The 23673-nt window shown below is 42.7% G+C and overlaps 1 protein-coding gene across 2 annotated transcripts in view; it reads left to right on the top strand.

Moving 5' to 3' along the window:
* The window catches only part of ZEB1 (zinc finger E-box binding homeobox 1), a 247144-nt gene that overhangs the window by 182467 nt on the left and 41004 nt on the right, over positions 1–23673 (top strand). For both annotated transcript variants that reach the window (XM_074984955.1, XM_074984956.1), the window contains exons 3-4: positions 10388–10450; positions 17018–17179. In XM_074984955.1, the coding sequence (XP_074841056.1) occupies positions 10388–10450; positions 17018–17179 (225 nt within the window). The remainder of the gene's footprint in view (positions 1–10387; positions 10451–17017; positions 17180–23673) is intronic.

Below are 23673 nucleotides of genomic sequence, written 5' to 3' on the forward strand. Positions count from 1 at the left end.
TTATTTTGATTTTGACTCCATTATAAATATATTAAATATTCAGCAAATGATTGGCCACTTCAGACATTTTTACTAACAGACTTTCATAAGTGTTGCAACAGCTAGTAGATTTTGAAAAAAATGTATACCATGTCTGCTAAAATAAAGTTAACATTCAGTACTGAAAAGTATGATATTCTAAAGCATCCTGATAGGGAAGAGAAGTCAGCTTTCTTGTATTGTGAACATTGATTTGCCTTAATTTGTGATTTAATTATTTCACAATAGCTAAACCAGAAGAGAGGATAGGATAGTTTTACAAAACTTTGATTTGCAATGTATTTATATTTGTAGTCAGTCAAGTCACAAATATTTTAGTGCTGTTGGTTGTACATCATAGGTCTAAGAAAACAGCACTTGAATATGTGTTGTTTTCCTTAAAGAGGAAAGACAATAGTGTGAATAACTGACGTATTGAAGATGTCCCTAGAACGTGTGTGTGTGTGTTTAAAATACCTGTGCTACAGCACTTGAAACGCATTTCATTGCTAACCTGTACTGAAATTTATCTTCTTGGTTTCCATCTGATTTACATTTTTTCCGTACTGATCAAAGTAAATGCAACATACTTAAACTACATTTCATTATCAGATCAGTTTCTTTCCGTTTCCAGTGATTCTAACTGAAGTTCTAAAAAAAAACCTTCAGAACAGGTGCCTCAAATATAAGGTGTAGGTCTCCAGGGGTTTAACTGAAACACTCACACAAAGTCTGAACAAGTGAACCACATGTATCCCATATAAGTTGATGGCAATGTTCCAACATTGGTGTGTGTTGTGATTCTGTAAGGTCGTCTCTCCCCAAAATAAAACCTACGTTGTATTAAAATAAATATGTTGTTATAAATTATCATGTTCCTATGGAAAAAATATAGTGCTATTAAACTAAGGTTTGATAAATTTCTGGGTAAAATCTATAGGTAATTCAGAAAATGCACATTTTGCTCCTGGTACAGTTCTTTTCAGTTGTTAAAAAAAGGACTGAAAACTTCCATTCCTGCTGGATTTCTGTATAAACATCTTAGAATGAGAGCAAAATTATTTAAAAAATAGTTGAGACATTTGAGGAATCCAAATGCATTTAACAAATTATTTCAAATACATTTTGTGTTTTGTGTAATTCAAAAACAAATTAGGTATAAAATGGCATGTGAGAAATAACATTTAACAAGGCTTTTGGCATGAAGATGATAATCTTGAGAAGACTTTAGAGAATCAACAAAATAGGTAAGCTCAGAAAATCACAAGATGAAATTCAGGTGGCTGGAAAGTACCCACAGAAGACCCTGTGCAATATTTAAACCCAGCATCAAAACTTTAATGCAGGACATCTGCTATGTGGTGAATTTCACACATGACGTGTACATGCTCAATAACAGGATGTCATTCAGGTCCTGTACAATGCTTATTAAACTACTTCTACTTCTGCATTCCTTTCAATTTAGGTTCTTGTACTGCAGCCATTGCACTTGTATCCTAGTGCCTTCCAAGTTAAACAAGTTTTTTCTCACTATTCTCCCACTACCTTCCTTACCCCAGAGGGGAAAAATTAGATTTGTTTTTTATCTTTTTAGAGTAGAATTGAAACTAGTATGTTGCTATCCAAGAAACCTGTGTTGAAGTGAGCCATACTCTTCTATAGGGAGATGATAAGGCTTGTTGTTATTCTTAGCTTCTGCAAGAATGTATGCTACAGTCTTGTGCTAGTCCTCAAAAAATCCTTCTTCCTACATTTTTGAGAGTTTCACTTCTGAGACATGCAAAGTCGTCATTTCTGAAGCACAGATCTGCTGACGGTGGTAAAGGTCCTGCAGAGTAAGACCTCATATAGCCAGGCCACATCAGTTTTCATAGCCTTAAAACACTGAGAATTTAAACTTCAGCTGATGTTATCTAGAGTGGCTCTGAAGTTCAAGTAATACAGGGATAGTGTTTTGTCGGTAACCTGGGTTACTGAGGAGACATGCTGCAGCATTCTGCATTGGTTGCTTCTAGGGATGTTAATGATTAACTGGTTAACCAGTAAGCCTCATCCTAAGTGGATGAGACATACCCTTTATGGTTAACTGGTAGAGACTGGAGCAAGCCTGACCCCGCCCCTTGGGCCCTCCCAGCACAGGCAGCAGGTTGCTCCAGCTCCATGGGGCCATTGCAGGTGGTAGGCACTTCCGCATGTCCAGAGCAGCCCCCATGTGCGGTGGCCCTGGGGGCAGGGTACCACTTTGGCCAGACTGGAGCACACTCACCCCCCATGGCATGTCATGGACAGGGTCTGCTCTGGCCTCACTGGAACGTCTGCACCTGCAGTGTGACTGGGGCTGTGGGAACCAGGGCTACTGTGACGCTAGTGAAGTGCTCTCACCTGCGGTGCTCCTGAGGCCACTGCAGATGAGGGCTACTCCAGCTGGGCTGCAGCACCCCTACCCATGGCACTCCCAGGCTGGGCTTCTGCAGATAGGGCCTGCTCCAGCTGCACTAGAGTGTCCCCCACCCACAGCAATGCCACAGGCAAGGACGCTTCAGCCAGGCCAGAGCAGCTCCAGCCCTTGATGCACCTCAGGCAGGAGCCCTCCATCCCAGCCAGAGCAGCTCCTGTCCAAAGCAGGGGGCAGCTACAGCCCAAGTGAACTAGAGCAACCGCCCCAGCCCCCACCTTGCATTTAACTGGTTAACTTATTGAATGGGATTTTATATCTGTGGGTGCAGCTTTTTTCAGGCCTGATGCTTTCAAGCTCAGTTTAAGCTGCATGATGTAATCAAGCTCAGAGATAATACAAGTGTGATATGGTTCAAAAGGGGCTGTTCCCCAAAAGAACAGTTCCTAGCCAGTCAGAGAGAGTAGAGTAATTTGACTGGGACAGTTCTTGGTATGCCCCAGTCTATAAACATTACAATACTACAGACTTCCTTGGTTGTTTGTGGAATATGTCCTGTACCATTAGAGACAGCGCTGTGGCCAATAAATAAATCTTTTAAGTGTTGTTCTCGGTCTACCAGCAAAAACAGTTTTGCTTGTTTAACTTCAGCCAAGTCCATCTCATCTATATGCTGATCTTTGATACTTTGAGCTGTTTGATTGTGGTGACGGGTTGTGAGGAATATGTTAAATTTTGGCATTTAAAGGACATTTTGGGTTTTGAGCCTGTAAAATCTCTCCGTTTCTCTGAGCAACTGAATATCAATATTGAAGAGGAGGAGAAAAGAAGGGAAATGCATCGTACCCCACAGTTGAGAGCATGAGTGGCAGAGACACAGATGCCTGTCATTACCTTCTGAGTGTAGACCTTAAGAAATATTTCACCATGCTTTAGAACTGCTGTCTGTTCCGCTGCTGCTTCTCTTAGGCTGGATAACGGCACAGTGAACTCTTTCATATCCGGCAGCCCCAGGAGTGGGAGGTTGCTGGAAAGTCAAATATTCTGGATAATAGAGAGGTATACCTAGCAATACATATCGCTAAAGAAAAACGAGCTTAGGTACTAAGAAACAAATAAAAATGTTTACAAAGTACTTTATTTACCAGTAACAGTAGTATTGTACACTTTAAACACATACTGTATTTGCTGTGTTTATTTGTATTTACCTTCACTATGTTGTGCTTATGGAAAACACACCTAAAGTTTACTTATAGTTAAAATGCTGGTTATTTGAGCGTTCCAGGTGATAGATTGATTACCAGATATGAACGAGTTTACTGTTGTCTGTGATCACCCATATTGAATGATTCAGAGAAATCCAAAAGTATGACTGTCCCTTTATCTATAGATAGCAAGAGATTGTTCATCTGCATTACCAAAGGTCCGTGTCCTGGCCTATGACAAGACTGGGAACAGTGCAGGGCAAGTAGAACAGAACCACAAATCTGACCCATGGGGTGGTGTCCTCATCTAGGGTGTGGTGACTGTCAGATGCCCAAAGAAGCCTTTTGTTGAAGTGCCTCAAGTTACATTTAAAGAAGCTTTTAGCACTAACTCCAGTGAACTATTAAAAAGCAGAACTCTGCATTCTCTCCAGCTCTGGATATTGTGTATTTTTTCCTTTCTGCTTCCCAGTAACTGTTTTCAGCATAGACATTAACTCCTAAGTGCAAGATAAAGTAATCCTCCATTTTGCCATCCCATGCTGAACATATCTAAATATGAAGTCTTTAAAGTGATTGTATATTTGCTTACAAAAGTGTTTTGCAAGGCTAAAATTACAACAAAGAAAATATACATATTCTGTTAATTAAACCTCCTATGTAAAGATAAATGGGGTGGGGGCATGCAAAGACTGAGTTACACTTTTGTATGTTCAGGACACCAAGTGCCTTCCTATGTGAAGGGGGAAAAAAGCTCAATAAGTGGTTATGAAATTACTGCTGTTTAGGCCTTTGGGCACTACTATAATACAGTAAACAATCAGAATTAGGATCATCGGTGCTTACAAGCACACAGAAGGGCATGGTCCATATCGTGAAGAGTTTACAAAATGGATAGTAGCTGCAAGGTAGCTGTGTTTGTCTGGTTTGTTCTGTTAGTTTATACACTGGTAGAGTTGGGAAATTAGAGTTGGGATTCTGTGAATTTAAATCCTGTTACCACCAAAATCTTAAATTACTCAAGGCCACCTTGGCTAATATTATTTTTGTCAAGTCAGAGAGGTTTGATGTAAATATGACTTTAAATTAATATAAATCAGAAAACTACATTAATTTGCATAATTTTCCTGCTGATCCCATCGTTCTAATGAGGAGCCCTTTAATAGGAAAAATACGGTATTATGTACCATGAGCTATTTTAAATAAAATATATATGTTGTTTTAGTGGACTTAGTGCAGGGGTGTCTAACATGTGGCCTGTGGGCCAGAATCCAGTCCATGGAGCCTTTTCATCTGGCCACTGATGGCAGCAGTGGTGCCATTTTGAAAGCGGCCTGTGGGATACAGGGTAAGCAACCTGTGTCTCCGAGCCGCATGTGGCTCTTTAAGGAGCCATTTTCAGCTCAGGATGCTGCTGCTGCTGCTGCTGCTTCTGACTCCTCCTCCAGCTCCCTGCCCCAGTGCCCCAGTGAGACATCATGGAGCAGAGCCAGCTGGGGGTGGCAGACTGCAGTTCCTTCTGGGGGCTCACACCCAGTGTGTGGGCTGTGGGTCACCAGCTCCTCCCCAGAGCTGTCCGCTGAGAAGGAACCACAAGCACTGCACACAGCTGCCTGGGGCTGTCCCCACTCCAGGCTTCAAAAGCCAAAGCCAGTCCTGCTTATCTGACAGAAGCTGGCTTCCTCCAAGGAGTAGGAGCACGCAGGGCCTGGCTCCTGTCCTAGCTCAGGGCCCAGCACTGCTGCAGCATCTCCCCCGTGGGGCATGAACCACCATGGGCAGCACCCCTTGTTCCCCACGGAGCTGCTCGGGCCATCCTGAGCCGCTCCCCCAGCTCGCTGCAGCTGGCAGAAGCCACAGCCCCAACCCATCAGCCTCAGTCTCTCTGGTTCTGCTGCATGTGGCCAGGCAGCACTAGGCGGCAGTTCTCCCTCATGCCAGCTCTGCTGTGCTGCGCAGACCAGGGGAACCCTAGGAGAGATGCGAGAGCCAGCAAGGAGCTGAGGGGAGCTCAAGCACCTCTCTCTGTGTGTGCTGGGGAGCACAGGGTACCTGGCTCTGGCAGCAGATGACTGGCCATGGTCTCGTCCTGTCCCAGGAGGAGAACTCAGCCTTTTTCATAGTTTCTAAAACACATTTGTGGCATTATATACATTTATTAATAATAATTTGTTTTCAGCAAAGCCAAGGATTAAATAGGTATCTGATGCAATAGGTATCTGAGGCGACCTGGGGCTGCGGGGAGGGAGTTTAAGCCTGGGAGCCTCTTGAGGCTTCAGGGAGGTGTTTTAAGCCTGGGGGCTGCTTGTGGCTGCAGGGGGTCTAAGGCTGGGGGTGGTTTGGGGCTGTGATGGATTTAAACCTGGGGTGGGGTGTGGTGGTGGTGGTGGTTGGGGGCTATTTTGTGTTTCACCCCAAGAACGTGTAAAAAATTGCCATGTGGCCCTCAATGAAAAAAGGTTGGCCACCCCATCTTAGATCACGTAAAGATTTTGGATTTGAAGCAGATGATAGTCACCATTGGTGGATTATGTCAGACCAAAAAAACCATACATTTGTCTGTGACTAAGACTCTTCAAGGTGATGGCCAAAATTAGAGCTAGTTTAAAGCTGTTAATTATACATAGTGTTTCTGAAAATATCTGCAAGTACAGGCATACTTTCTAACCTGCTAGCTCTGTAGGATTCTGTCAGTCTTCATTACGATTGTCTCCACCATTGGGGCAGTTAGAATTAATCAACCCTTTCCTTTTGGAAAGACCCGTTTAGAATGGAGTTTAAGGTAGTCCTAAAAGTCCTCAATTTGTGTAAAATAGAAATTGGCTTCTGTATTCATTAAAAGGGTAGAATGCCCTTTTTAGAACTGCTGTAACAAATTATGGATTCTAGCAATTGTTGAGTGATTACAACATTTTTAGTTCACTTCTGTGGGAGCATATGAATAGAGGAATTGTCAGTCCAGATCAGATCAGTAGTTCATGTAGTCTAATAATCTGTTTCTGAACGGGGGTAGTACCAGATGTTTTTTCTTTTCTATTCTATTCTATTCCATACAGGTTTTACGCTATGCTTATCATTGTAGTATGAGTGCCTTCCACTGTGCATCTGTCACGTCCTCTTTGTTTTCTCATTTTCTCCCCAGAGGGAGAAGCATGTGCAGTGGAATGTCTTGTTTGGGTAGTGTCTTTTTAAAATATGTATTAATATAAACATTGCAATGTGTATATTTAGAGAAGGCAAAGTCAAAGAAATGTGTCTTGTCCTTGGAGCAAAAAGTGGTGAAGACTGTGATAGTCCTCAGTTCCTGGGGGGAATTCATTCTACAATTTCAGAACATCCCCAGAGAAAATTCTGTCTCCTTGCTTGAACGAGCTTTACTCTTCCTGTGGAGAGTCGCACTGTGCCAGAGGAGTATAGAAGAACATGGTAGAATTCCCATAATAGACAATTATAGAATCATCTATTTAACCCCAACCAGCTGGTGTATGCTCTGAAACACATGTATTTTTGTCCTAATTAATATAACTGTGGGTTTTCTCATTATTCATGTAATGTATATGATCTGCTGACCTTTTCTGAACACCTCAAAGTTCTTGGATTTGCTATATGTGGCAGTGAGTTCCACAAGATAATTATGAATTTTGCCAAACGTAGCTGCCTAGAATAAAGATAAAGATTCCACGCTTCTGATTTTAGAGAACCAAAGATTTTTAAAGCATTTATAAGATGCCTACAATCAGTGGCTCATTCTTGAATTAGAAAATGGTATTAGACGTTAATCTTGAATAAATCTTCAGTTGAACAATACAGTAAACACTCGATTTAATGGACTAAAATGTGGGAAGGTGTGTCAGTTAATGCCAAAAGTCTGTTAAATCTGAATGGTTATACGGTATGACAATGCACTGACCTTCCCAGCCCATGACTCATTCCTGTCCTCTGCCTCCCACTTCCATTTCCCCCCTTTTGCCCCATTCTTCCCCTCGCACCTCCATCTCCCTCTCCTAATTATTGGAAGAGGAGCTGCATGCCAGCCTGGCTCTTTCCACCTCTTGTGGCTCTTGGCGTGCTCAGTGCTGCAGCTCCTTTAGCCCCTGGCTCTGAGCCACCTGCATGAAGGCATAGTGCGGCTACTGTCCCCAGCCTCCAACGCCACAGCTGCTGCTCAGTGCCATTGCAGGCAGTAGCGGCCTGGCACCAACATGCTCTGTGCACATAGGGCTGTGGGAGGAGAGCGTCTGCACTCTGCTGCTTTGACATGCGTCTGGTGAAGTGGGTATTTGCCCACAAAAGCTTAAGCTCCAAAATAGCTGTTAGTCTATAAGGTGCCACAGGACTTCTTTTTGTTTTTACAGGTACAGACTAACATGGCTACCCCCCCGATACTTGCACCCTGCTGCAGCTTCTCACCTCCCCCACCCCACACAGCTCCTCAGGGCCCATGTGTGCGGAACAGCTGCCTTGCAGGGGTGTGCTGCTGAGCAGTGCTGCGGGTGACAGATGCCTCACCCCTGCAGTGAGCTGCAATGGTTTGTTCTCCTGGCGAGGGGGTGAGCCATGCTGCTGCTGCAGCCTGAGCTAGGAGTGAGGCAGGGTAGGCACTGGCCTTGACCCTGCTGCAGCCCCCCAGGCGTCAAGCTATCTTGCATGGACATACCACGTTGGGTGAGGGGAAGAAGAGCACCTCATGCCATGGGGCCCACCACTCACTCGCCAGTAGCACCAGCGCCTCCAATGCCAACCTGACCACCAGAGCTGCGCTGCCCACACAGTGTCACATGGCCCATGTATGCCAGGGTGACATGATGGTCACCGGCGCAGAGGTGAGGTCTTGAAGCTCGTGGGTAACGTGCCAAGGTGGGCAGGCAAGAAGGTATGTCGTGCACATGTGCCAGACCCGCCACTGATGCTGTCTCTACTCCTCGGCATGACGCCCTCAGCAGCACGACCTGCGGACGGCATCCGTTATTTCCCAAGTCTTGTATATAGAGGTCCATTAAATTGAGGGTTCACTCTATTTGAGCAACTAGTTGGCTGTTTTCTCTTTTTTGGTATTATTTGAAGTTCTAGGTAACCTGTGGGTTGGATAAGTCTATAGATTTTGATGGTCTTAGCTAGAAACTGACTTCAGATCCCACTCTGCACTTCATACCAAAACTTGTACTTAATAGGAATTCCATAGTTGAGCAAGTTTTGATTACAATGGCATGTACAAGGTTTCCACCCTTTTATCAGCATTCCACATACTATGCTCATTCCTGAAGTGCCATTGTCTACCACAGAACACAAAGGCGCTAGACAACTGGATCGCTCAAGGGACTGATAGTGGAATATAGGCATTTTCATATTCAATGCCAGCTATTAGCTCAAGTCAATAGGAGATGCACATTGTTACTGCCTGAAGGATGTTTAGTAGCCTGTATAAATTGAGTTGGTAACCTTAGACAAGTTCATACTGGACCTGTCTCCACATTTTAAAACCATCATAACCTTTGGGGCTAGTTGGTTTTATAGTCACAGAGTTAAGACTTGGTTGAGGTATGCGGGAAGCCTCCGCTGTCAATGTCTGGGGTATACGGGTTTGTAATTAATGGAAAAATTGAACTGTATATAGAACTAATATTTGCTCCTTTGCCAGCAAATCTTCATTTAAGTCCCCCTCTTTTCCGAAAATCTGGAGCCAGCATTTCTAAAGAGTAATCAGTAGATAGAAACAATAAGAGGTGGCTGCTATCAATCTAAATTTTGAAATATGGGGTTGATAGTGAAAGTGACCTTCCAATATAGGGGGTCACCATTCTGAAATGGTGTGGATAACACAATGACCTGTAGAACAATTTCACTATATCTAGTGCAATGCCTCAAGTCAGTCACGTATTTAAAATTGATTTAAAATGGATTTAAAATTATCACATAAAGAAATGAATTTGAAGTCAGTCCTGTTTTGTAGAGATGATATGTGAATCCCTCAACAAATAATCTTTCAAATTACATAATTTTAAGGGCGTTCATCTAACTGGCCAGAGGTATGCAGTTGGGTCAATAATAGTACTTTTGCATATATGGTGGTATGGTAAATTGCAATACGCAGAGAAGCAGTTGGTAAAACACTTAACATGATCTTCACACAAACTGAAAAGTGTGCTCTAATTCAGTCATCAAATTTAGCAATAACTTTCATAATGTTTTTTATTTGGTTAAGTTTAATAGGGTCTAGATGTCTGCAGGTAATTGTGGAGTATTACATGATAGATTATTGCAAATAATTTTGGCATAATTACTGATGACCTGCTGGTTTTGCTAGTTAGAGAAAGAAGAGCAAATGTATTGCTCTTACAATAAATTAACCTCTGAGAGCAATAATCTAGTAAATTAGATTCTGAGAACAAACTACTTGCCTTTCATTCTAATCAGCACATTTTGTACTTACCAAAAAGATGCTTGTACTACAAAAATACCACATTTGGATATGTCACAGCAGCCCTTACCTTATTTTTCCCTAGCTTCCAGTAATTACTTTAGTATTATATGTTTGCTTTCTGTTAAAATTGCAACTTCTTTTTCTTGTAATATCTTTGTGACCTGAGAGACTCAGTAGAGCTAAAATTGTGAGGAATCTATATTTTTTCAAGTGTACGAGATTTAAATATATTTTTACCAAACAGTATAAAAATATGGAAATTTTTGCTTAATAAACAAAGAGAACTTTTGTAATATGCAAGTAAAGAATAATTACATTTTAATCCTCTTCTGCAATATTATATTTCAGTGGGGAAAGAAACAAAGGAAATCCTGGGGCCTGAAGCTCAAGCCAATGAAGCTGGATGTACAGGTATTTGATCAAATTCTATAGTCTGTGTCCCTTATCCATGGAACATTCTTGGGAGTGAATTTGCTATCCCTTGAAATCTTTAAAGATTCCCCACCTCCCCTCAACTTTCTTTTTAAATTGCCTTGCTCTTCTGTACTTGCAGTGGTAAGTTGTAAACACTGTTCTTGGTGAAGAAGACTAGCCAGGGCTCTTCAGTCTTGAGGGTCTGCTGACAAATGACACAAAGGAATCCTTTTTCCTGAGGGACTAGTTACAATGCTTCTGGAGCAGCCTTAGCCTGTCTTTAGCGGAATGGGAAGGATGAGTATTCTATCGCTGATGTTTCACACGGTAGTACAGAGTGCTATTATGGGCCACTAGACAGAACCAAATCCATACCCATTAAAATGACCAAGAGGGAATACCATTATTAAATCTAATATTACAGATCATGTGTCTTAAACTGCAATACAAAGCTATAAAGCGCACAGTTCCTTTTCGTTTACTGTACTTCAGTAATGTTGAAAATAATCACTGTATAATTTAAGGGAATCTGCATACATTTTAAATGGTCACAAAAATTAAGATACAGGCTTATTGCTCGGTACTTAGATACTACCATGATAAGCACTATACTTAGGGTATGTCTGTACTTGAGAATAAAGTAGAATTTGTTGAAGTCAGCTTTTTAACACTGGATTTTATAAAGTCAAATTTGAGTGTCTAAAACTACTCAAAGTCAATTTAGTGTGTCCCTGTCAGGTTCCCCAAGTTCAACTGTGACAGCAACTGCATTGTCGGCACCTATCCTGCAGTTCCAGCAGATCCCTTGCATTTTGGGATTCTGTGCCAGTGTCTTGGGGTGGGGGAGTCACTGCAAATGGTTCTGGATTTTTGATGTCATCATCCCAGAATGCATTTCCTCACTTCCCATTGAAAAGAAATAGATAAAGGAATTTTCACGCCACTTTTACATTGATTGCTATCCGCCATTACAAAGAATAACCTGGATCCTGAGATGTTTCAGTGTTTGGTGCAGCACTTGGTGATGACTTCCCACACCGCGATGCAGTATATTCTGAATGTAATGCCCTGTGCTGTCAGTGCATTGATGTCAGGGGCACTAATGGACGTGAAGATCTGGAGAGTAGCTGTGTGAAGTAGTTGGCAGGACTGGAGTCACTGCACAGCACAGAGCGCAGGTTCTGGACCCACTAAACCAGCTCAGACTGTGGGATCACATCATTTTGCAGTCATGGGATGATCAGCACTAACTGCAAAACTTCTTTCATGAACTTTCTGAAGAGTTGTCTCCACCCTGAAGCACAGTGATACCAGAATAAGACCTGCTTTCACATTTGAGAAGTGTGTGGCAATTTCTTTGTGGAAATTTGAAACACCAGACAGTTACCAGTTAGTGGGAAATCAATTTGGAGTGGGCAAATTTACAGTGGGGCTGTTGTCATCCAGGTAGCCAAGGTGATCAATAAGCTTCTCCTGCAAAAGACAGTGTCTTTGGGGAATGTGCCGGGCACAGTGTATGGATTTCCTGCCATGGGGCTCCCTAACCATGGTGGGACCATAGATGGAATGCACATTCTCATCCTGGCACAGGATCACCAGGCCTCAGAGTACATTACCTGCAAGGGGTACTTCTCTGTGGTGTTTTAGGTGTTGGTGGATCTCAATGGTCATTTTACTGACATCAGCGTAGGGAAAGGTGCATGACTTGTGAACCTTTAGGAGTTCTGGTCTCTTTACAAGGCTCCCGAGCGGAACTTTCTTCCAAGACCAGGTAATGAACATTGGGGGCATGGAAATGCCCACAGTCGTTGTTGGTGACCCTTCTTACCCCTTGTTTGCTTGGTTCAGGAAGCCATACGCAGGCACCCTGGACTCCGGTAAGGAGCTCTTCAACTACAAGCCAAGCAGGTTCTGAATCGTAGTCAAATGTGCCTTTGGCCATTTAAAAGCCAGGTTCAGATGCCTTCTGACCTGCTTAGACATCAGTGAAGAAAATACTACCCTTGTCATTGGGGCCTGCTTTATTCTTAACAAAATTTGTGAGGTGGAGGGGGAGAATTTCATGCCATTATAGGGGAAAGAGACAGAGAGCCTGGCCAGAAATTATCAGCAACCGAACACAAGGGCAAACAGCAAAGCATAGAAAGAGGCAATAAAAATCAAGGATGCCTTGCAAACCAAGTTTATGAATGAGCATGAAGGGCGTTAACCAGCATCCTCCCCAAACACCCATTCTGTTTCCTTGCCGTTTTTGAAACCCCCTCTAACAGCATGTCAAACCACAACACTACACCCAACCCCAAAGCATGTTGACTAATAAAAAAAAACTTATTTCCAATCTACAATGTTTTATTTAGGGGGCCCTAACGGCAGAGTGGTGGGTATAGGGAAAACAGAAGAATACTGAGCACGTGATTCGTCATATGTTAGCCTTTTGCTGGTAGGTGATTCCTTGGAGGATAGAGTGCAGGGATCTCCATGATCTTCCCCTCCTGACTTGTTCTGGGTCTCCAATGAGAGGAGGGGGTGGAATATGTGGAGGGAGGAGGCATGGAAGTAGGAAGGGATGGATGAGGGGAGGGGAGCTGGCCAAATTCTGGCCTATGAGCTGCATGCAACTCTTTTACAGTTAAAGTGCGGCTCATGGAGTTTCCCATGCTTCCTCCCTCACCTTGCCTACTTCACCTTCCTCCTTCACCTACTAGAGTGGTTGCGTGGTGCTCAAAAACTCTGTCTTGCAGCAGGATACTTGATTTTAAATTCTGCAAATTTGTGAGGGAGCTCTCATAGTTCAGGCCTGCAGCGCATACCTGCCAGGGCTTGATGCTCCAACAGCAGCACAGCTGAAGCCCCACAGCCCCAGTAGGCATCTCCCACAGAGCTTGGCACTTCCCAGCTCTCAGACTCCTGAAGACTGTCATATGTGGCTTAAAGGGTCAGTTACTTTGGCCACCCCTGCACTATACAAAAAATGTAGAATTATTCAGAAACATGTCTGCAATTTTTTAATCTTCGTATACATATTTTACCATAAGCTGAGGATCAAAGAACTACTATATGGTGTTTATTTTGAAAGCTGCCCCATATCTTAAATAGAATCTAGCGCTTGGACTTTAAAATGTGAAGACCAGTATCAGACTTCACAGTGTGAAACAAATGGTAACGCTTTACCTTCTTTTTTAAAATATGCTTCATATTAATGTCACAGTAGGTGCCTCTCATGACCAGCAGGCCCTGGGTAGCCAACCGGAAGGCGAGACCCTCTGCCCTACAAGGTCTCCCAGGAAACTACCCTCAAGGAGGGACGTTTAGGCAGGACCCACCCCGCCCCACCGGAGTGGAAGAAACTGGGGTTGTGCACCTGGGCTCCACCCGATTCCCCCGGCAGGCAGTGGCTGGCCCGGAAAAACAAAGGCTGGGCACTGATTAAAGGATTTAACAAAGTAACAGTTTATTTAAGAACATATACTAACAATGAAACAGTAACTACATCTAACTATAACTATCTATTTATCAATATTAACTAATGTAACCAAACACTTACAATTATTACAAATTCCATTGCGAGATCCTGTGTTAAAGTCTTTATTGTTTCGAAAGGCAAAATGTAAAGTTATTAGAGGAAAATTAGGAGAATAGGGATAGGTTTTTTGAAGTCCCATTGTGCTTCCTTAAAAAGGTGGGGTGAGGGCGCTACTCCTCGCCTCCTACCTGGAGCCAGGTCGCTACTCCGGCCCAAAAGTGGTTGGTGCTGGAGAGGCCGTAGCTCTCTTCCAAAAGCCCAACCTGATTGCCCAGGAGCCCTTACACTCACTCTGGGATAAATGGAAGCCAGGAGGCCAATAATTGGCTAGGCCAGGAAACCTGGCTGTATTCAGAAGGGTAAAGGTAAGTAAAGGGAGGTGATGCCTCCACCTTTGTGGTGTGTAATTAAACAAATATAATATAGCAATGGAAAATAAATTTCTAACTACTAATACTTAAAGACTCTAACTACTAATACTACTTAACATAATAATAATAAATTATTAATTAAGTATGAGGCAGGGTTAATTGTTTGGATATGGGTTCCTAGGCCCGGCCCTAAGGGGTCAGGCCCCCAGGCACTGCCCTCCCCCTGCCTAAGGAAGGCACGACAAGGGAAAAAAACCTCGCCCCCCCATGAGGGGTCCCAGTACCCAAAAGGTATATGTCTCTTTAAATGTGTGATAAAAGCCAATGCAGGTGATGTGGCTCCAGGCTACGCCTCGGGCCTAGTGAGAACTTTACATGTTTTTGTCAGTCCGGTAGAAGAAGTCACGTCCGTTGTAGCAAGCGTCAGTGTTAAGGAGCGCTGGTGATGTCATGCGATGGCGGGTCCCTGGTTACGCCGCCAGACACGCAGTACCCCCACCAGAGTGGGGGCCAGTTCGCCACCTGGCGGCTTGGCCGAGGGACCCGCTTGCCGCTCCTTGATGCAATGCAGTGCTTGGGCCCGGTGTGGCACTGAGGCGCTGGTGCCTCTTCTGCACCCGTCAGGCCACTCAGGTAGGCCAGGTGATGTGATTTCAGCTCTTTGGCACTGCAATGTTAAGCGACGCCACCAGTGATTTCAGCTCAGGCTTTTCGCTCTTTGAGAGCTGGCCTCAGGGACTGGTGGACGCAGCTTCAGCTGCCACACCTCCCTGTGTTGGGGCACAGATCCTTGCTGTACTCCCAAGGGCCGCAGAACTGCGGGCGGCTCCTGCTTATATACAGTGTCCTTATGAATAATTCATGATTTAATTATAATACAAGAGTTCTGTTCACCTGTTTTCAGTCACGTCCTCTCACCTTCAGAAAATTCTGGAAACCCAGGTGTTTATCCAATGAGAGGCCATGATTTAAAACCATTGATCATGAATAATTCATGAGTTCAGAATACCAGGGAAACCAACTGACTCAGAGTGACTGTTGGGGGGGGGCTGCTAAATGGCAGCCTATGGGACTTTGGATTTTTCATGTGCTTGCATTGATGTTTTACAGCCAAAGGCTTGTTTTCCCTGGCCCATGGGGACAATTATGCCCAAGGGATGAAAAAATCCCTGACAATTAATAACTGAGAATGAAGTATAGGGTAGTAATTTACAATCAAAGCTCTCACGGAATGCATTTAATAGCAGTAAGTGTAAGAATAATGTATTCAGGTAAATATTTACTAGCAAATATGTCATGCATGGATTATTTAAATATTTAACTATATTTTTGCTAATAGTGAAATACAGTTTCAGTGAAAAGCAAATGAAGTTGATTGTTGAGTGTGCCAAGTTTAAACTAGATGATTTTGGAACAGTCCTAATTAGATCCAGACATGAAAGGTAAAACCCTGGTGAAGAAGCTACTCAAACTCTCCAGCTTACTGCATTTCAGCCAGCAAGCATACTTTCCAGTGAAAATCTGCAGGAAGATATCCTATGGGTTTGCAGTAATGAACATGTTTTAAATATAATTTAAAATCATATCTTGAAGGCAACAAATTCAGCCTTGCAATCACAGACCCAAAGAAGCTGCAGGAATCGCAAGTGCCAGAGTAGGATCACTGAATCATAATCAAACATCCATCATTTTACTGCAAGATTTTGGAAAAGTTGAATAGAACAAATGAGCCCAATGTGGGCAAAGTTAGGACTTTTTTAAAAATTGTGGTAACTTTTTTTTATATTATCTTCCACTAATCTGAATGTAGCTGAACCATTCAGAAGGGGAGTCCACAATAGGGAATAAAAACATAAAGCCAAAATTTAGTGGTTTGAAGGGAAGGCCTGATAATCTCTACCTGTAGGTGATTGCTCTTCACTCTGTATACTCTGAGGCAAGCAGCCCTAGGTCCAGCTGGTACAGTGGAATTTATTGTTGTTCCAGATTAGGAATTGTTTGAATTGTTTTCTTTGAATGTAGCTACTTAGAAATTAAGTGTTATGTATTCACACATCCTGTGTGCTAAGGATGTTTTAAAAAAGATATGAGTTTCCTTTTATGGAGGAAAATAATAGTCTTATGGATTGAGTGAAGGAAAGGACAGAAGCAAATTCACATGCTATTCCTGGTTTTGATACAGATTTTGTGTGATATTAAGCAAAATCTCTTAGGGATACTTCCAACTTGAAAACTAGTCACTATCCGATTGCAGGTAAAATAGTCTAACAAACCTTCCTCTAACTCCACTTGCTAATTTTTGTGATTTTACAAATTAATTTTCCTATTTTTCCCCCAGTTGCTACATGAAAGACAAACACAGAGAGGGGAGAGTGACTGACTAAATAACTGAGCCTGCAAGGATACCAATGGAATATTATACAAAGTTTGATTTTGTTTAAGTTGGTGTCCCTTTAAGTTCACTATGCCAGTTTCTCTATTTGGAAAATTGACCTAAAACTTTCATCTCACAGGGCTTAACTGAACTGTTAATTAACATATGTGAAATGCATTAGGATCCTTGAATGGAAGGAGCCATAGATGTGCAAAATACTATTTGCCATGCATGTATTTTTTTAAACATTTTCATGGGATGTTGAGATTCCATTAAAGGTATTTTGTTAATTTTAGCAAAAGAGGAAGAATGTGATTCTGAAGCAGAAAATGAACAAAATCATGATCCCAGTGTTGAAGAATTCCTTCAACAAGAAGATACAGCTGTTATTTACCCTGAAGCACCAGAGGAGGATCAGAGACAAGGCACACCAGAAGCTAGTGGTCAGGATGAAAATGGTAAATATTATTTTGCTAATTAGTGTTCTTTACAAATTACACTGAAAAGGTTGACCTAAATTTTTTCTATATATTTGAAGGATAAAGAACCAGCCCATCTATTGTAGACTGTAAAGCTGTTGAAATAAATGGAATTTAAAAGCACTGATTCTTATGAAGCTATAATCAAGTAAAAATTACTTTTAAGGTTTCTGAAATGTAAACGTCCTTAGTTTAGCACTGACTATTTATTTTTATACTAGATTTCTCTTGTACCCTCTTATGCGTTCTGTTTCACTTTCTTATTTTGTGTGATTGTAACAGTTAATACATGTGATAATTAAAACATTTGGGTTTGGATTATTTGTCCTGGGAATTGTTAAATGGAAATGTTAATCTACAATAAAACTGGGAATGTAATGTAACAGTCTACAACTCCATTTGGTAATATTTTAAAGACATAATAAAACAATTAAATAAGTGTATATGGATTGAGTCAACAAACACACTTTCCATAAAAGTAACTTATGCCTCTGTAAGTGGTGGGTTATTTGAAAAAAAATGTAATAAAAATAATAGACAAAGAGAATCTGCCAAATAATGGTTCCTTGAAGAGCTAAATAAATTATGGCAAGTTCATTCGCAAAAAGGTAATGAGAAAATAGGAAACACTGGCTTACATAAAAAATCCTCTCCTGGAAGTGGAAAAGGAGTAGGAAGAAGAAGCAGCGAACAGTGGTATCCTATAATGGAGATAATTTTTATCCATCTTTCTTTTAATTATTTACTGAAAATTAAATACAATTATTTAAATTAAACACATTTTAGCTGTAAATCAAATCTGATTTCATGTTGCTAGTTCTTTCTTCCCATTTTATACTTTCAAATGGCAAAAATGGATGCTTTATTTTAGTTTAATTATTTTCCCAATTAGCTGAATTTCAGATTTTACATAATTTTTTCTGTTATGTTTCATTCTTAAAATTCATAGCTGTAATGAAAAATGCTGACCTGAACTGAAAAGACAGTTCTAGAGTTGTATTCAAACTCTTACCACAAGAACGCACGCACAATAACTGATAAGCAAGTTACCCCTTGTCTGTTTGAAATCAGATTCACAGTTTTGTTGTATTGAATCTCCACAAGTCAAGAAAACTGAAGTGCTTTGACCAGGCTGAGCTCCTCCATCAGCAATTTGAAGTCAATGGGACTTGAACTATTAAAACGCTTAAGCTGGAAATTTCAAAAGCACTTAGGTAGCTAAATATTGCCTTAGTAGTCTAAATGTTGGGTCTGGTTTGTTTGTTTGTTTTTTTAAAAAAACTATGGTCTGTCTCTCTAAAAAAGTTCAGATACTTTGTTAATTTAATAAATTTGAATAACTTATGTTAACATCTAAGCAATTTTGTTTTGCAGTAACACAGATTTTATGGCCTGCAAAGATAAGTTTTTGTTTTTTTATAAATATAAAATATTGGCCCCTGTTGCAAATGGTTATGGTTGTCAAATATACATAGCCTACTGAGAGCAGCTGCACGAGCCAGAGTGAATACGGCTGATGACTGGGGCATCAGGCATCATGCTGTGAAATCCCCAGATCTAGGTCAGTCCTGCACACTCATGAATACTCATGGTAGTGCTACACAGTATCAGGCCATGCACCCTTTGCATGCAGTGTAGAGACTAAGAGCATGCTGTGCTGGAGTGGTTTTATCCATCCTGGTGTAATGGGTGAAAATCATGCAATGGTGCTTTTCAGGTTAATGATTAAGGGAGGGAAGGCCAGATCTCAGCAAGATTATGACATTTCACACAGAGTCAAACCAGTTTATGCTTAGGACTTGACAGTGCACATGGAGCGTCCTTTGCTTCTCAATGTCTGCCGGTAAGAAGGTCTGGGTTTCTGATCCATACAGGTAGCGAGCAGGTTTGATATATCCTGACCTTTGGGCTGAGCTAGACTAGAAAGTTAGTGTAAGATCCTTGCCCCTCAGGGACTGGGCACCCACTCTGGTTGCATCGTGGAATTTTTAACACCCCTCAGAGAGTTGATCAGGTGGCAGTAAGCTCAGTGCTTGGGTGGCCACCAGGAGAGATTCAGGTGCTGCCCAACTGATCAGCAGAGCACCCACAGTGGGCAGCATGTGTTCCTATTGGTGTAGATCTGCACATGACAAAATGTTTTCTGACCATGGATGGAAAAAATTAGAGGGAACGCTGTTGGGTGACCTGGCATGCAGTTGCACAATAGTAGGTCAAACCTCCATAGGAGGGTTAAGTAAACAGCTAGGAGCCCAGGCCTCCCACCTGGGCTGAACGGCAATAGTCTGTGCCCCATGCCATCTACATATGGCTTGAGCAATTATATGGCCTGTGGCCCCAGCCACCTGGCTGGGGTTAATGACAATAGTCTGTGGTTCAGGCCTTAGGCATGAGGCCTCTGTTTCAGGCCAAACAAACTGTCAGTAATTCCAGTCTTTTGGCCTAAAGGTTCATGCCCAGCTAGCCCCACACACGGGGCTGGGAGTAGAGAAACTAAGGAGTATCCTGATCTACCAGGTCCCATCCCATGGCCCCAGAAATGACAGACAGTCCTGCCACAGGGTCCTGGAATCACAACTGGACCGAACTCTTTTTTTTTTCCCCTAAACTTATTCCTACCAGCTCCTGCTGATGTTGCTCCATCACCACTGGGACCTGGATCTCAGTCTCACAGCCAAGTGGTCCTTCTTTCAGTCGCTCTGCTGGGCCTTCCATCTCTTAGGGCAGTGGTTTGCCTGTTCTCCTTGGGGCCACTCACACCCTCTCTGAGGAGTCACTACACTGGTGGAGACGGTGGCTTCTTGCCTTGATCCAGCCCCAACTGACCTGCAGGGCCCTCCTGTTATAGTTCCTACCCCACAGCTTTGCTTTCCACATGCAGGTAGCAGGAGGTGTTACCTGGCTCCACCAGGTGTGATTAAACCCTCTCTGTACTCAAGGAAACCACTCTACTTCATTATAGTTATGTTAGCCTAGCTGCATTGCACAGGGTTGAAATGTTCACTCTTGAGAGACATAGTTAAAATAACCTAAGCCCCAGTGCAGACAGCACTAGGTAAATGGAAGCATTCTGTCAGCCTAACCATTGCCTATGGAAGAGGAGGATTTTCTATAGCAACAGAAGAGTCCCTTACATTACTGTAGTAAGTACCTATACCACTGGTTCTCAACAGTCATTGAGGGTTGCAGGACACAGGTTGAGAATCAGAGTCCCCTGTTCAGAGTGCCTCATGCCCAGAGACCTTCTACAGAATGGGGCCAGGAGCAAAGCCCTAAGTACGGGGCCAGGAGCAAAGCCCTAAGTACAGGGCCAGGCATCTGGGACCCAGGGCTGAGCAGCTGGCAGTCAGCTGGACCCCGGGACCTACCTGCAACATCGCCAGCTGCTGGACCCAGGGCTAGTCATCCAGCAGGAAGAACACAGGACCCTGCTGCCCATGGCCTGGACTGCCGAGACCTGGATCTCACCACACTTGGCAGGAAGCCAGAACCCCTCCAGTGCTGGGCCAGTAACAGAGTGCCCAGCAAGAGCCAGGAGCAGACCCCCGCTTCATACCTGATGGTGTTGCAGCATCTTACAAATCACTAGTTCCCAGAACGCCCCCCCACCCCCTCAAATCTGCCCAGAGATCCACTCCCCCACACCCTGACTGCCTGGAACACTCACCAGCCCCCTGCTGGCAAGAGCGCTTCAGCAGGCTGTCTCCAATTCAGCCAGCCTCACCCCGCCAGCACAGAGCAGCACATTTTGAATTTTTTTAGTACACAGTGGTCCATTTGTGTACTAGTTGGTCCCCATGCTGTCCCCATGGGCTGTGGGTTGAGAATGACTTATCTATTCAACAGAATAGTAACAAAGAGGGAGCCATGCTAGTCTATATACTATCAAAACAAAAAAGCAGTCAAGTAGCACTTGAAGAAGTGGGTCTGTCCCACGAAAACTCACCTAATAAATTATTTTGTTGGTCTTTAAAGTGCTACTTGACTGCTTTTTTGCTATACAACAGAGTGTGTTAGAATAGATGTACCCCATGTCTCCATGGAAGGACATTTTTGCTTCTATAAGTGAGATACAGACTTCATGCAGGAGGCAGTGAGACATTTTCATCAAAGAACATCCAGTTTGCTGCAACTATTTGGACTCTGCCTGCAGCCTCAGTAAATTAAATCATCAATACTCACCAGAGTACTCAACTTCACTTGCATCAGAGGTTCTGGTGGCCTATCTCCAAGGCTCATACCATGAGGCATTCACCTACCTAATGGTGACAACATCTGGGAGACCTTGGAGGGCAATGCTGAAGATAATCTTACTACTTCTCAAGCAGGGCAGCATCACTGGTATAGTTTTGGTCAGTGAAGACTTCTTGACCAGCCTTGATTTTTGAAGTGCAGAGTGGCCATCTGTACTATTCTGTTGATAACTTCATAAAATAATGCTGAGGAGAGAATTCATCCTTGCCACAGACCTGGGATCATGGAGAAGAATGCAAAAATTTGGGAATCACAATGCACACTTGCACAAATATCAAGAATTTTTGCTATATGCTTGGGGATTTGTCAGCTGGAAGTGACAGTGGAGGAGAAAGCTGGGTATATTGGTTGGTCATAGGATGATTATGAGCTATCTATGTGATGCTGCTGTGAAAAGGCTAATTGAGTCCTAAGGTTGCATTGGGTGAGGTATTTTCAGTGGAGACAGGGAAGTGATAATACTGTTATACAAAGCAGTAGCAAAACCTCGTCTGGAATATTGTGTGCAGTTCTGGTCTCATGTTTAAGAAAGGTGACTGCAACATGGCACAGGTGCAGAGAAGTGCAAGTAGGATCTGAGGAGTGGAAAAGTGAAATTCTGAATCAGCCTCCCAAGGGGAGCAGTGAGTTATGAAAAACCTAACTGGCTTCAAGACTGAGCTCGGTATGTTTATGGAGAGGATGACATGACAGGACTGCTTATAATGGCATGTGACAACTGCCTATAGCAAAAAATCTGCAAAGGCTAGAGATGTGTCTCTAGATGGGGAGGACTCTGTTTTTCCCAGGTATCTGCCTGGTTCAGTTTGCCCATGTGGTCAGGATCTTACCGGGTCTAGCTGGTCATCATTATTTGGGGTCAATGAATTTTCCTCTATGGAAGTTCTTGACTTTCCGCAGCACGGGGCATGGGGTTGTTTGCCAGTTTAAACTAGGGGAAATTGTCTGTAACTTGAAGTCTTTAAATCATGATCTGAGGATTTTAGTAACTTGGACAGAGTTTAGGGGTCTCTTACAGGAGTTCCTGTGGCCTGCAATACAGAAGTTCAGACTAGATGTTCATGATGGTCCCCTCCTGTCAGATGTTTCTGAGCTATTATCTGCCGAAGCACAAGAGTTCATGGAATTGTGATTCATAGAGTTATCAGTTCCTCAGTCAGTGGTTCTCAACCAGGTGTTCACATACCCCAGGGGATCCAGCAAGTCCTCTAGCTAGCTGCCTATTTTTACAGCATGCTATATAAAAAGCACTAGTGAAATCAATACAAACTAATATTTCTTACAGATTTGTTTATACTGCTCTATATACTATGCACTGAAATCTAAGTGTAATATTTATATTCCAGTTGAATTATTTTATATGGTAAAAATGAGAAGTATGCAATTTTTCAGTAATAGTGTTCCATGGCACTTCTGCATTTTTATGTCTGGTTTGGTAAGCAAGCAGTTTTTGAATAAGGTGAAAGGTGGGGTATGCAAGACAAATCAGACTCCCTAAAGGGGTGCTGTAGTCTGGAAAGATTGAGGACCTAAGTAGGTCCTGCAATCACAGTTCAAGTTGTGCCCCTTCCCGACCCAGTGGACTAGCATGGAATTTGTCTCCTCTTTCCTCACCCATGCTCTGCCTTACTGGCCTGTCTGAAGCTGCTCCCATTCACCTAAATATAGAAATCAGGCTACAGTAATGCAAATACACCCTACAAATATGAGCATTACTTACCCTGGCAATGCAAAGACTAAGAAGGGACTTAGTTGAGAGACACAACAGTACAAGAAATATAGTGATATAAGTCTCCCATTTTCCTTGTGTCTCTGTGCAAGAGCAATGGAACACTATATTAAACTGAAACACAGTAAATTCCAAGCCAACAACAAGAGGTTATCAAGATAAATAATTTAGAAGTATTTTCAAAGCTACTGGCCAATTTCACGAGTATTAATATTTGCAGTTATGCATGTTAAAATAACAGTCCATGGAAACTTACATGTTATGCTTTAGGGTATAAGATCGTAATCAGTGGGGTTCAAATAGAAAATCTGCCCTCTCCCTTGCAGTAGCTCTGCACAGTTGGATAATTGCATTATGGCAGGAATTGCCTTTCATTTCCTCTGAAGCATGAAGGATTGGAACTGCTAGAGGCGGGGTAACACACTTTATAGATCAATAGTCTGATCAAGTATGGCAAATCCTATATTTCTAAAACCAGGCTCTTATTCAT

This window comes from Carettochelys insculpta, chromosome 2 (genome assembly GCF_033958435.1).
Source record: "Carettochelys insculpta isolate YL-2023 chromosome 2, ASM3395843v1, whole genome shotgun sequence".
Lineage (NCBI taxonomy): Eukaryota > Metazoa > Chordata > Testudines > Carettochelyidae > Carettochelys > Carettochelys insculpta.